Source organism: Mastigoproctus giganteus, chromosome 14, assembly GCF_048544385.1.
Source record: "Mastigoproctus giganteus isolate SK-2022 chromosome 14, ASM4854438v1, whole genome shotgun sequence".
NCBI lineage: Eukaryota > Metazoa > Arthropoda > Arachnida > Uropygi > Thelyphonidae > Mastigoproctus > Mastigoproctus giganteus.
In genome coordinates, this window is record NC_143588.1 from 1927855 (window position 1) to 1943095 (window position 15241).

The following is a 15241-nucleotide window of genomic DNA, read 5'->3' on the forward strand; positions in this document are numbered from 1 at the left end:
AGGTATAATGTGAGTAGGAATAATCTACAGACCAGGTGATTGTGAAGATTATGACAAATGCCTCTACATGCAAATGGAATGGGCAAGTAAGCGTCAATGCCTTATTATGGGTGATTTCAATTTGCCTCTAATTGATTGGAGTAAATGGGAAGGAAACTCAACAGGGGGGAACAAAATTTTTAAATCAACTAGATGACAGTTATTTGTATCAACATGTCAGGGAAAGTACTAGAGAAAAGAATATCCTAGACCACATCATCACACATGAATCAGATGACATAACAGGGCTGACAGTAGAGGAACCAGTAGCAGGAAGTGATCAAGGAGTTCTACGGTGGATATGGACGAGAGAGGTAGCAGTAGTAAAAGGCAAAGGAATGGGTTTTAATTTCAGAAAAGGAAATTACGATGCCTTAAGGTACTACATGGCCTCTATTAACTGGGTAGATATCGCACGGAGAATGAATACATTTGAACTGTGGTATGCTTTTAAAACATTAATCACAGATGCCTTGAATGCGTATATACCATTAAAAAAATACTCCACGAGGAGGGTTCCAAGTTGGATGAATAGTGAAGTTGCCACATTACTTGAGCAGAAAAAGGTGGCATGGAAAGGTTACAGAGCAATAAAAAGTACTGAAGCCTATAACAGCTACAAGATGATCTGTAATAGAGCCACAGAAAAGGTTAGAGAGGCAAAGGCAGTTTATGAGAAATCACTAGCAAACAGAGCAAAGAGGGGGCATAAAGAATTCTATACATATATAAATGCCAAGAAGAGCACGACAAACCAGATCGGACCTTTACGCAAGGGAAAGGGGATAGTATTAAATACACCAGCTGCCGTTGCAGATGAACTCAACAGTTATTTTGCATCGATATTTACAAATGAAAAGCCTTTTGTGGCAATGGGAAATTGTGGGAACGAAGTTAAAAAATACGTAATTAATGATATTGAAATTTCGCAAGATTATTTAATGAAAAAACTTTCGAGCCTACAGACCAGTAAGGCTCCTGGAGTTGATGGAATATACCCTATAATCTTAAGGGAGGCGGCAAGCGAGTGCATTGAACCATTGAGGCTAATTATGCGAGCATCACTAGACTCTGGGGAGATTCCCTTGGATTGGAAAAGTGCAAATGTATCTCCCATACATAAGGGTGGCTCTAAAAGTGAAGTTGGAAATTATCGACCTGTCAGTATGACTTCAGTAGTAGGGAAAATCATGGAGGCAATGATCAAGGGTGGAATTCAAGATCATTTGGATCGAATTGAAATTCTCAAGGATACTCAGCATGGTTTTGTAAAGGGAAAATCATGTTTAACAAATCTGGTTCGCTATTTCGAAAGGGTCAGTCACGAGCTGGATTTAGGGAATAATTTTGAAATTGTTTATTTAGATTTCAGCAAAGCTTTCGACTCAGTCCCACGTGAGCAGTTGCTTTATAAGCTGGAACAGGTTGGAATCACTGGGAAAATCCTTAGATGGATAGAAGGATGGCTTCAGGGCAGGAGGCAGAGGGTTGTGATAAATGGCTATTCCTCAGATTGGGTTGATGTAAGAAGTGAGGTTCCCCAACGATTAGTATTAGGACCACTGTTGTTTTTAATTTTCATAAACGACATTGATGAAGGGATAGACGGCGTGATGTCTAAATTTGCAGAGGATGTTAAAATTGGTAGGGTAGTTAATGATCACTGTCAAGCTGAGCTTCTTCAGAGAGAGCTAGATAGACTTCAGGAATGGTCAGAAAAATGGCAGCTATGCTTTAATCCAACAAAGTGTAAGGTATTACACCTGGGAAACAGTAATCCTAAAATAACTTATTCACTTGGTGGAGTTCAACTAAACCCAGTACTGGAGGAAAGGGACTTGGGTGTTACGATACGGTCAGACATGAAATTCTCTGAGCATTGTAAACAGGTTGCAAGGAAGGCCCATGGTGTCCTATCGATGATCTATCGAACTTTTGCAAGTAGAGATAGCGACGTGATAATCCCATTATATAAGGCTTATGTTAGACCACACTTGGAATATTGTGTTCAAGAATGGAGACCGCACCTAAAGAAAGACATCGAGCTTCTTGAAAGGGTGCAAAGACGGGTAACTTGCTTGGTGAGATCGGCAAGAGGGCATCCTTATGAAGAAAGACTTTGAATATGTGGGTTGCAGAGTTTGGAAACTAGATACCTTAGAGGAGATTTGATTGAGGTGTTTAAGGCTCTGAGAGGCATCAGTAAAATGAATGAGGACGAAATTTTCAAGATTATAAATGATGCTAGAACTAGGGGACATAAATTCAAGTTACGGGGGGGGGGGGAATGTTTAGATTGGACTGCAGGAAGTTTTATTTTAGCCAGCGAGTTATAAATTACTGGAATAAGTTGCCTTCATGGGTGGTAGAGGCCGACAGTTTGGGAAATTCAAAGGTCATCTGGATAGTACTTTCGGGTAAGGAAAGCACATAGGATGATAGGTTTAATTTCCTTTTTTTTAATTAATTATTATTTATTATTATTTTTTTTCTTTTTATCATTGTTTTGTTCGGATTTTTTTTTTTTTTTTGACTGGTGCAGCATAAGCCTTAGGCTTTCTTGCACCATGCGGCCATTACTAATACTAAATACTAATACTAAAATACTAATCAGAAGCTTTCTAAGATCCAAATATATGATACCAAAGTTATTCCCTGCATCCAGTTGCTTTCTGACCACATAATAGTATCCAATCAAACTGGTCGGAAAGCAACTGGATGCAGGAATTAATTACTTGTGTCCCCCTTTGATCCTCCTTTGTGAATTGGGGTCACATTTGCACATCTCCAGTCCATGGGTACCTCCCTGAGTCCAAGGAAGCCCATGATTATGGCTAAGGGTTTGCTTACTTCGTTTACTGCGGCCTTTAATATAACTGGATAGATCCCATCCACCACAGGTGCCTTTCTTATGTTTATCTTCAACAATTTATCCTCCACTTTCCTCTCAGTTATTACAAAATCATCTAGATAACTGTCACAGTTTAGTTCACCTCTAGCATTCCCCTCCCTGAATGACTACTCATGTGTGAATGTAGATGCAAAATACTCAGTTTGTTAGCCACCTGAGCAGGGTCATGAAGAATTGAACCATCGATATCCAGTGGACCAATCTGATTCATCCCCTTCCTTCTAGAGTTTACATACGTAAAGAACTCTTTGTTGTTTTTCTTTGCATCCTTTGCCAAAGATTTCTCATAATCTGCCTTTGCCTGCCTAACCTACTTTGTGACTTGGTTACAGAGCAGCTTATAACTATCATAGGCTTTCATGTCACCCATTAATTTATAGGCATCCCATGCATTTTTCTTCTCTGCCACATGTCTCATTAGTTCATCAGACATTCGTTTAGGCCTAAACCTTGAACAATATTTCTTAGTTGGTATGTAAAGCCTAGTAGCTTTCAAGGTTAATTCTTTGAATGCTTCCCATTTTGAATTTGCTGTTGGTAACATCATCAGTTGGTCCCACCATATAGAATTTAAATACCATATCAGACCTCCATAGTCGCTTTTACAAAAGCGAAAACCCTTCTCTTTACCCTCAATGGTAGTTATCTCTTTGAGTAAATCCCACTTCAGCACACTGTGATCACTATCATCTAGTGGTTCATTTATCTGCAGATTCTTAATGCATGAAGAATCACTACTGATAATCAGATCAAGAGTATTACTCCCTCTAGTTGCCTCCCGAACATGCTGATGTAGAAAACAATCATCCTATAAATTCACAAAAGCCTTGCTAGTGTGTGAGTGACCAACCCACAAATTCCAGTCAATATAGGGGAAATTAAAATCCCATATTATAAGACTCTCTGATTTACTGGCCCACTCTATTTCCCTGTACAGTTTCTTATTATACTCATCAGAGTCATTAGGCCTATAACACACTCCTATTCTCAATTTTGATCTGCCAATGCTTATGTCACACCAAACTGACTCGACACTGCACTGTCCAGCAATGTCGACTGGCTTCACTTCCTTGTATTTTGTGTGTTTCTTAACTAATAGCATAATCCCTCCTCCCTTCCTATTCTGTCTATCCTTCCTGTACACATTGTACTCCCCAAATTCCAGTTCTGCATTCCTTATATCTGTGTGACACTATGTCTCTGATATCCCAACAATATCTGCCTTTGATGTTTTGACCAACACCTCAAATTCATCAAATTTATTTACCAAACTCCTAGCATTGGTGGACATGCAAGTATACATGCACCTGTTCCTATTCTTAGGTACCCTAACCTTATTATGGTGAAGTGTGTTTACACTTCTATGAAATCTTCAATCATATAAAACAAATAAATTTTCAGAATCTTCTCTTCATTCCTATTTTTTAAGCTTCGTAACTTGTTGCTCCGTTCTTACTTGCCCGCATCATGTTACTTGCAATTTGTGTGTGCCGTGGTCTTTGTTATTGCTTGCTTATCTTTTTTACTGTTTTAAATTTTAATCCTCTCCCCAAATGTTAGTGAACAGAAATATCAACTACTGTAGTTAGTATGTACATATTACAGTAGGAATTAATTAAGCTATGCACATAAGCGTAAATTTATCTTTATTTTGCTAACCTGTGGAATATATTCTTCCGATTTTCATTTATCATTAATTTTTTAATTGGTAGGGTAATAAAGTGTAAATTTGTATTGTCGACTGGTTATATCTTTACTTTTTTTTTTATGTAAACCCCAAACACGAGAGGTATTAGAACCTATAGTACTTAGTACCGTGCTTGGGTTGGAGATTGAGAAGATGAAAGAAGATATTTGTTGACGTTGGACTTGAACTTCTGTAGACTGTAATTTTCAGGAAATATGTATGAAGAAAGGTTGTTCCAGAAAATGGCAGTTAAATGAATAAATGAGGAAGATGAAAAGTTGGTACTGTGAGTTTGAAGTTGGACAGTAAATGGATGTTGGCTGGTGGCGGCACGTGTTCGGGCTGTTTTGAAAGAGAGAGGAGGAATTATAGAAGCCAATTCAGAAGAACAGTGCTCATGGAAGTATCTGTAGAAGAGGCATGCAGCAGAAACAGCACATCTATGAGACAGTGAGTGGAGGGACTCTGTTAGAGATGAATCATTAATTAACCTAACTGCCCTCTTCTAAATGGAATCAAGAAGCCTGAGAGAGGTTTTGGGGGTCACCACCCCAGATTTTTTTTTTTAATATTTATAATCCTGCTAATACTGAGCTAGACGTAGCAGGTAAGAAGTAAAACAAATCGACAGTTGTTTATATACTCGTAGAACGATAACTAATATGAAAAGGAAACTGCTGTAAGTAGTGTGGAAACCAGAGCGATACTTGAACCTATTAAACCAACCATTGCTTGCCACGAAATTGGCTTGGAGTTTGCCATACTAATTTTTAATATCTTCACAAATACTTCTTGCTTTTGCTTGAATGGCCATTAGACTTGGTGGCATTTGCTTCTGAATCTGATTTTCATCCATAAACCTAACGGCTCACATCTGCTGAGTATGGGCTAGGCACACCCAACGTCCTGAGCTGGATATCATCATTCTTCTCTTTCTCGGTGATTCCCTTCTACTTCTGATTCTGATTCTTGTTCTCTCTCTCTCTCTCTCTCTCTCCCTCTCTGAGTAACTCCAAAATTTATTTAATTTTTTTTTGCTATTTTGTGATCACTGTTGATCTTAAATGTGTTGATTCTTTAACATTAACATTAGTAGAGGCATATGATGCAAAAAAGCAAGCTTATGCAGCATCTGAGCAAGAGGCAGAATCCCATCAGCATTGAGCATGCTCAAACCATTCAAGTCTTTATACACCTCTATCAGAACACCTCGCCGGTGCCTAGTCTCCAGACACTGTAATTTTCAAAACTTAAGCTTTTCTTCATAAGAGCAACCCTTTGTTCCATTCAATAACCTTGTTGCCCTTCTCTGTACTCGTTCCAGCAGCTCTACATCCTTTTGGAAATGCGGCCTCCAGACTTGTATACAGTACTCAAGGTTTGACCTGACCATTGCCTTATACAAGGGAATAATCACCTCCTTATACCTGCTAGAAAAATTCCTGTATATCATTGATAAGACACCATGAGCTACTCTTGCAGCCCATCTGCACTGAACAGATGTGGGAACAATATTCCACGGCTTGGCGGATTTGCAATTTATACAGAGTGAGCTGTTTGGAAGAAAACGCTGAGAGCAAAACAGAAAACAAGTTTTTTAGATGCAGAGGAAGCAATATTTGTATTGTGCTTGTGTCAAGAGAGAGAGATTAGAAGTCAGCGTAATTCCCAAAAGAGATATATCATTTTGCCTAGAAATCGGAGTGTCACTAAAGATAAGCATAGGAGCAGAAGAATCCTTTTTGCGAGATATAAGACAAGACTGAGTTTTAGAAGGGTTGAAATCAACTAAGTTGTCTTTGCCCCATTGGAGAATTACCTGAAGATTGGCATTTAAGGAATTGGTAGCAGATTTTCGAGAAGTTGAAGCTGATTGAGCAGGACAAGGATTATCAAAATGGAAAGTGGAATGCAATGTACTATCATCGGCAAAACTATGGATAGGATTTCCAGTCAATGGAAGAAGGTCATTAATATACAAGAGGAAAAGAGTGGGAGAAAGAACTGAACCTTGGGGAATACTGGCATTGGTGGAGAAGTTAGAAGACAGAGAGCCATCTATCATCACCCTCATTGAGCGTTCAGAGAGAAAAACTGGATAACCAATTACTAAAAACAGTTGGCAAACAATAAGATGGAAGCTTGTTTAGAAGACCTTTATGCCAAACACGATCTACTTGTGTTTCGTCGAACCTTTCCATTGACTTAGTCCATAAATGGGTAACATAAGCCAGAATATCACCAGTGGATCGACACTGACGGAATCCATACTGGTGATCGTTGATCAGACGGAAGGTTTCTAGGTATTTTAAGAGTTGGCGGTTAATTGCTTTCTCCATTATTTTAGAAAGAGTAGAAGTTACTGCAATGGGATGATAATTGGATGGGAGGGATTTGTCAGACTTTTTAGGAACTGGCTGGATACGAACAAATTTCCAAACAGAAGGAAAAACACCTTTGGAATAAGAAAGTGAAAAAAGGCGGCAAAGAATAGGAGTAAGTTCAGGAGCACAGGTTTTGAGAACAAGTGGAGAAATAACATGAGGACCTGGAGCTTTCTGAGCATCAAGTTTTGTCAAAATCCTTCTGACATCCTTTTGACAGAAGACCACAGGAGAGGCATTGAATGGAGCGTGTTGGGAATGGTGGGAGGTGTTTTACCAAGATCATTAATACATAAGCTGGAAGAAAAATGGGATGCTAGCAGGTCAGCTTTATCCTTGGCTGAAGTGACAACAGAACCATCTGGTTTGGACAGAGTTGGGAGCACAGATGGGCAAAAGTTGCGGCCAATAGCTTTGGCAAGAGACCAGAATGCTCGGCTACCATTAGGGCAAGAAGCAAGTTTTCTACTCTTAGCCTGTTCAAACTCTAGTTTGGACTGATTAATAACTGCTTTACAATTGTTGCGAGCTTTGGTGTAGGCAGAAAATGAAACTGAAGAATTAGAAACAAGCCAATTACGATATGCAACATTCTTCTCTTGAACAGCCTTAGCACATTTATTGGAAAACCAAGGTTTAGATAAAGGACGAGATTTTAAAGTGGAGTGTGGGATAAAGGATTCCATTCCTGCAAGAATAATTTCACTGACACGATCTGAGCAAACGTTGACATCAGAAGTTTTGAAACAGTAATCAGACCAAGGAAAAGAAGAAAAGAAGTCTCGCAGGTCATCCCATTTTGCATTTTTGTAATGCCAAACAATACGAGGTTGGGAATAGCCATGAGATAAAGGTTCCATTGGAGAAGAGACAATCACCAAGTTGTGATCTGAAGTGTCTAAAGGACCTCTCACTTCGACCTTAGAAGGGTTGTTTGTGAGAAAAAGATCAAGCGTATTGGCTGTATAATTAGGATTGTCCGGTATTCTTGTAGGTAAATGAACAATCTGTGCTAGCTCATTAGTAATTGCAAAAGCCTCAGCATCTCGACCTGCTGGGTTGGTGTGATTAGAAAACGGAAGCCAGCTGGAGTTGTGAACGTTAAAATTACCAAGGAAAATTACCTCATTGTTAGGAAAGTTGGACTGGAGAAAGTCAAGTTGCAAAGAGAGGAATTCAAAGAGCTGCAAGTGATTAGTGGAGTTGGGAGAACGGTAGAGACAACAGATGAATTTGACACAATGAGGTAGAGAGATTTTAATCCAGAGAAGATGAAAGAGAAGAGATTCCAAATTGCCAAGTCTCTGATAGGGAATATCAGAATGGACATATGCACAAGTACCACCTTTGAGGCGAAAGGAATCATACAGCAAATAATTTGGACATCTGAGATGACCAGTAGTTGAATTAACTGATAACCGAGATTCAGTCAGAAAATGTACATGGGGTTTGGAAGACTGCAAGTGGAAATGGACATCGTTGAGATTGGAATTGAGACCACGTATATTTGTGAAATGAATTAGGAAGTCCTTGGGAGGTTTAGATCTTTTCGCAGATAAGCTTGCTCTATTATTTTGACAATTCATGGTGTAGTAAGAAAAAGTGGGTGGGACATGCTGTATGAATTAATGAAATTTTTGGATATGGCGTACATGTGGTAAGAATATACCCAGATCCTTGATATAACGTGGCCTCAACAATGCTCCCCGCATACACACTACTCGGACTTCCTCCAGTCACTATCTGGCAGAGTAGAGGTAGCAAGATTATACACTAGCTGATCCGGAAGCCTCCATTGAGAGTTACCAATAGGTTTAGTCCGGTGTACTATCTAGCGGCCGGCCTGCGAACACCGTTTTAGAGCGGTACCCTTGAAATGTAAGGAATATTGGATCTCGCCACAACATTCATCATAACCTCAAAAATCATCACTCATACTGCATGATGGAAGAGATAGGGAAGGGTTGGCCGGAACTTAGCTCTAGAGACTAAACATGGGTTCCACCACTTCAAGCCTACAATAAGCAAAGTGGTGGTATTTCACTGGTTGATGAGAGTCATCTACCACCTAGTACTGCCTGGTAACATAGAGGGGCGGCATTCCTTCATGTGGTGTGGGCGCCACACCTCGACCCCTGCTTACGTTGGTTCACACCTGGGTGGTCACCCACCATGTACTTGTGCATGGAGGTTATACCCAGGATTACTAACAGTCCCACCATCGTGAAGGTGTAAGCAGAAGATTTGGCTGTCATAGACCGTCCGGACTTCGCCGAAATTGGGTCCACTTAACTTGAGTGTCACCCGAATATCAGTTCCGTCAGTGTTTTAGACTCCCTGGTAGCAAGAATAGCTTGTCTGGCATATCTGAGAGAATGTCTGTGACAACCTCAAGGACCATAATCTGCTAGAATAGGTGCAGAGAAGGGCACTGAGATTGGTGAAAGGAACAAATGGGTGGCTTTACCAAAACTGGCTTCATTTCTGAAAATTGCAACATATGGAGACTATGCACCTGCAAGGTGATCTGAGTCAGGTATTCAAGGCTTTGAATGGATTTAGCAAGCTTAATGTAGATGACATTCTTCCTTTTTCTCAGATCACACACGAGGGGAGCATAAATTCAAATCAAGGAAGGATGACTGCAGGATAGATGTGCACAGGTTTGCTTTCAGTCAGTAAGCAGGGTTTTTTTTTGTATCTTGCATCACATGCCACTACTAATAATAATAATAATTTTTTTTTTTAACTCGCCTTTTTCCCATTATTATATGGGGTCAGCATTTTTATTGTTTTGGCATGCAATTTTTACGGCTGGATGCCCTTCCTGATGCCAACCCTCACCATTTATCTGGGCTGGGGATATGCGGTGATCATTCCCTGACCTTCTGCATCCTCCGTATTTGGTGGGCATGGACTCAAACCCCGGTTAATTAAGAAGCGTGTGCTACGCACTACTGCTCCTGCCCACCTGGCTATGGAGGCGCCCTCTAGTAATAATAATAACAATAATAAAAGAAAATAAAACTTAAGTGTTAAAAAAACTTTTAGCTAGTGACTGAAGTACTTCCTAAATCTATTTCTTAAAATGAAAATAATCAGAAATATACTAGATATGTTCTAGCTTTATTTAAAAAGTTCAATTTCAGGCCCACTGTGTTTTAAGTAGGAACTACTGCAATGAATATCTCATTAACAGTAAGGTGAATTTCAGGAATAAAACTGGAGTGCAAGTTGACAAAAAAAAAAAAAAAAAAAAAAAGAAAGAAGTGATAAATATATTGCAATTACCTGCTTATGCTGACATTACTAGACAGCACCAGGTCCTTGACTTCTTGTGCCAGTTAGGAACAACAACAAAATTACAAAAGACATCTGGAAATGTTGTTAAGTAGGGAAATTGTGTTGGAGTAAAGGTTCACATTTATGTTCATAACTACATTACTGTACTCTTCATATTAACAAAATGATTAGTATTTTTCATGTGCTTCAATATTATTTCTTGAAGAACACCACAAAATGTCTCTTATGCGATACACTTAAAGCAGATTTTCTGAACAAAATTATAATGAATAGCTATTATGGAAAAAACAAAACCATTGGAGAACAATTGAATTGAGGAAATTTCATTGAAGAAATTTTATAGAAATCAATTTAGATTCTCTGCAAAGAGAAATTGTTTTTAGAATAGTGGAGGGAGAGCGAGAGAGAGCTGCTTGATGAATTCAAGCTTTAAATTGTAACATTTAACTAACACCTCACTGTTGTTGTTGTTGTTTGGTTTTTAGGAGCATTAGCAACTAAGGCTATATTGCTCTAGGGATATGCGGTAGTCATTCCCCTGACCTTTCCACATTCTCCATATTTGGTGGTCACGGGCTCAAACCCCGGTCTAATCAAGAAGCGTGTGCTATGCACTGCTGCTCCTGTCCACCTGGCTACGGAGGTGCCAACAACACCCCACTGAAGTACAACTAAAGTCATAGCAGAAAATTTAACAGCCTACTTTACTTCATGCACACGTAGGATATATTGTTAAACATCTAAATCTTAGTAAGGGGTGGCCAAAGTAAGGGGGGGCCAAAGTAAGGGGGGACCAAAAACAGAAAATTGGTAGGGGTTCATTTTTCAATCTTGAATAATAATAAAAAAATAAATAAATAAAATAATAGACTGTTTTTACACTATGAAATTTAGAAACACTATCTAAGAATCTACTTACTCTATCAAGGAAACATTGGAAAAACCACTTTAGTGTATATAGACTCGTATGAATTTCATATTTATCAAGGTGTTTTTTTAATTTAGGCAAAAACCGTGTTAACAGTCTATCATGGTGATCTTGAAATCTTCTTAATTTTGGAAATCCAGGAATAAAAAAGCCTATAAACAGAAAAGGAAACATCAAGTTTGCTATTAACAGAAATTAAATTTTTTTTAAAAGCTTTCTGTTTTATAATATTCACAAATACTCAGTGAATGGTATTTGTTATACGGATATATAGTTATATTTTATGTTATTTTATCTTGCTTATTTTATTAGTTTATTTTATTTAGTTATGATTATACTGATATATAACAAATCAGTATTTGTTATACTGAATTACTTATTCTGTTCATAATTTTGAGTATTTCTCAACTACATAATAACCAGGGATAATATAATGCTATTTTACCTATAATTCAAACATATATTAAATTCATTAATAGTTTTATTTTATTTATTGATATTAGACAAAAGGCTGACTGAACAAAGAGATGCCAAGACTGATGCGATAAAGATTGCCATAAAGTTTTTATAAAAGGGAAATATATACTGTGCAACTGAAAAATTAGAACCTGCATTAATCCAAATTTCCACTAAACAAAACTAGATTATAATTTAACATTTTTTCCCCCAATAATTAATCGAAATTTTTTTGGATCAACATAAATTGTTGTTTGTTTATACTGTTGTTACATAAGTCAACAGTGGGAGAATTACGAATGCCAATTCAGAATAACAATGCCCATAGAAGTGTCTATAAAAACGGCATCCAGCAGAAACAAAATATGTATGATATAGGGAGTGGAGAGACTTTCTAAGAGACAGATCATTGATTAACATGACTGCCCACTTTTGAATGGCATTAGAAGCTTGAGAGAAGTTCTGGGAGTGGCAGCACCCCTATTGTTCCCATATTTCAGGCATCACTCCATGTGGGAATCATATTCCAGGATAGAACAGAATTGAGAGTGAAAGACAAAATCCAGCTGTTCGGATACAAAAGAAGTAGAATTTGTGATGCGCATGGGGGGGGGGGTAAGAATATAAAAGTTAGGGTAATTCCTAATAGAGATATGTGATCATCTCTAAAAATCTGAGTGCCAGTACACCCTTTTTTTGAGAGAAATAAGACAGGTCTGAGTTTTAGAAGGAGGACTGAAATTAACTAAGTTTTCTTTGCTCCATTGGAGAATTACCCGGAGATGGGTATTTAAGGAATTGGCCATGAACATTCAAGAGGTTGAGGCCACTTGGGCATGATTTCTCAAGCTGGAAGGTTGATTGTAGTGCAATGTCATTAGCAAAACTTACTGATAAGATGTTCAAATCAGTGGATGAAAGGCATTATTGGCATGGTGCCGTTAAGGGTTTTGTAAATTTGTGATACCTGCGTGTACTGGTGACCTTACAATAAAGATCATATTTATTAATATACAAGAAGAAAAGATAAGACAATAAACTAAACCTTAGAAATGTCAAGAACAACTGCTTGAGCCTCACCATATTTTTCCACAAATAAGTAATGTTAGCCAATATATCATCAATGAATTGACACAGTCTGAATCAAAATTGGCAATCACTGATCAAATGGAATGTTTCAAGATGGTTTATGACTTAGTAAAGGAAGGTGAAATAGGACTAACAACTGGACTTTGGATCAGTTGACTGAAAAGTGTCATTTGAATATCAGTTCAGTCAGTATTTTGGACTCTCAGGTAGTAAGCTCTAACTTGTCATACCTGAGAGAATGTCTGTAACAAGTCTCAAGGTCTAATCATGTGTGTTGTCTGAACAAAACAACACATAAGGCATAAATTTAAACTGAGGAAGGATAGTTTCAAGATAGATGTGTGAAATTTGCTTTCATCCAGCAGGTAGGCTGATTACTGGAACAAACTTCTGTCTTGTGTGTTGTAAAAGTGGGTAGTTTGAAAAAATTTGAGGAAGCAGATAAATTACTAAAGGGGTTAGACAGGTGATCTGTTTATTTTGGTTGATCATGTATAAGCTTGCTTTCTTGCATCATTTGCCGCTACTAACATATTAGTTTATTAAATACCTTCATAATGTTTTCCTAGTTTAACTGACCATTACACTACTTTGCATTTTGAAAAAAATTCACTGAAGTTTTCTCAGAAAAGGGTGCTTTTGAATCATTTTTTAAAGCTGATTTCAAAAATGACTTCTGTTTCATTCCATCATGTCAGATTTCTTCAAAAATCAAGAAAGAAAGAAAAATTTGAATTTTCACTAATTTTGGCAGAATTTGTGCACAGAAATTATAATAAAATGCTACTTTCACTAGACTTTTATATTTAAATATGAAAACACTATTTAAATATGAAACACTATTCTCATTTTAAGAACTGATGTATGATGGGTAAAATATCTATTTCTTTGATTTTCTTGCAGATCCTTATATTTTACAGTCCCTCTTCAGCATCCAGCAATAATCAGCCATCATGTTGACATTCCACCTCCCCTGGTACCTCATCTCCATGTCTTTAAATACCCTGGTGAACCTTCTAACCCTGTTTTTCACAAATACTTCCTATATTTTCTGTGAAGTAGTCCATGGGGGAGTGGGGGGAGGAAAGGATTTGTTACCTTGACCCTCAATGTTTAGCCCAGCTCCTTGAAGTTTGAGAACATATTTTCAACTATATTCTTGTCTGTATCATTGTTCCCTAAGATGTTCTTAACAACAGAACTTGAAGCTAATCCATACCAGTTTTTCTCTTTTATTCATAGTTCCCTCAAAATCTTGGTCCCTCATCAGTTTGCAAATTTGTGGTCCAATAAACATACCTTTTAGCTTCTCTTGAGTGATCGATGGGAATTCAGTACAAAGATAGTTGAAGCAGGGACTTTCCTGAGGTAAATCTTTCACAAACTGTTTCATCAAACCCAGTTTGATGAGACAGGAGGACAGTTCTTGGTCTACCAGCAGTTTATGAACTATGTTCTTTGATCCAGGCAACAAACTGCCTCTTCTTTGGCCAGACCATGACATCTTAGCATTTACTCCTTGCCCGACTGTCCCACCCACACAAAAAGCAAAGCATTTTTGTGTAGCCAGATTGCTATCCAAGTAACATGCCTATCACTTTAAAATTAACACAGACCAATCAATCACGTTCTTCATACTCAATATTTGTCAACAACTTCAAGTTCCCATACGTTTATTTCAAATGCACAGAGTGAACTACTGGAGTTCACCCATATTTATTTCCATTGTGGAGCAACACACCTTCGAGACTCCTCTTTGATGAGTCAATAAAAATTCTTAAATAGTTCATTAAGTCATCCATATTACTGCAAAAAACCACAAAAGCATCCTTAGAAAAGTAGGGGACTAGTTCTTGTTCTCTGTATATGTGCCAGGAGAAAAACCCCATGTGCTAGAAAATTTCTTTAATTAAGTCTGGAACTAGGGAGTTCTGCAGATTCCTTTGCTAAATTTAAATCTCTTACCAGATCATTGAATTCATGCTGTGAAACCAGTTGAGGGCTGGACTCAATGTCTCCAGGCTGGGGACTTCAGTTCCATTTTCAGAAGCTTCACCTTCAGTACTCTCTACAATATAAGTAGAGGAACATGGAATCAGCAGATTATCTCCATATGGGACTGGTCTAATGGCAGATGGAATATTAGGATACACAATGCCCTCTTACTCTTTGCATTGTAATCCTCTACATTAACTAAGCAAAAGTAATAGTCATCATAGTAGTTTGTAGGTTCCTACCATTTTGGGGGCGCCTCCGTAGCCAGGTGGGAAGGAGCAGCAGTGCGTAGCACATGCTTCTTGATTAGACTGGGGTTCGAGCCTGTCACCACCAAATACGGAAGATGCAGAAAGGTCAGGGAATGACCACCGCATATCCCGGAGCAATATGGCCTCAGTTGCTAATGCTCCTAAAAAAAAAAACCAAACAACATCCTACCATTTCAT

At 38.1% G+C, this 15241-nt stretch overlaps 1 protein-coding gene across 1 annotated transcript in view; it reads right to left on the reverse strand.

Moving 5' to 3' along the window:
* Positions 1 to 15241, reverse strand: part of LOC150074948 (USP6 N-terminal-like protein) — a 300409-nt gene that overhangs the window by 56858 nt on the left and 228310 nt on the right. Inside the window, exon 12 of the mRNA XM_090389250.1 lies at positions 11244 to 11404. Coding sequence (XP_090245376.1) covers positions 11244 to 11404 — 161 coding nt within the window. The remainder of the gene's footprint in view (positions 1 to 11243; positions 11405 to 15241) is intronic.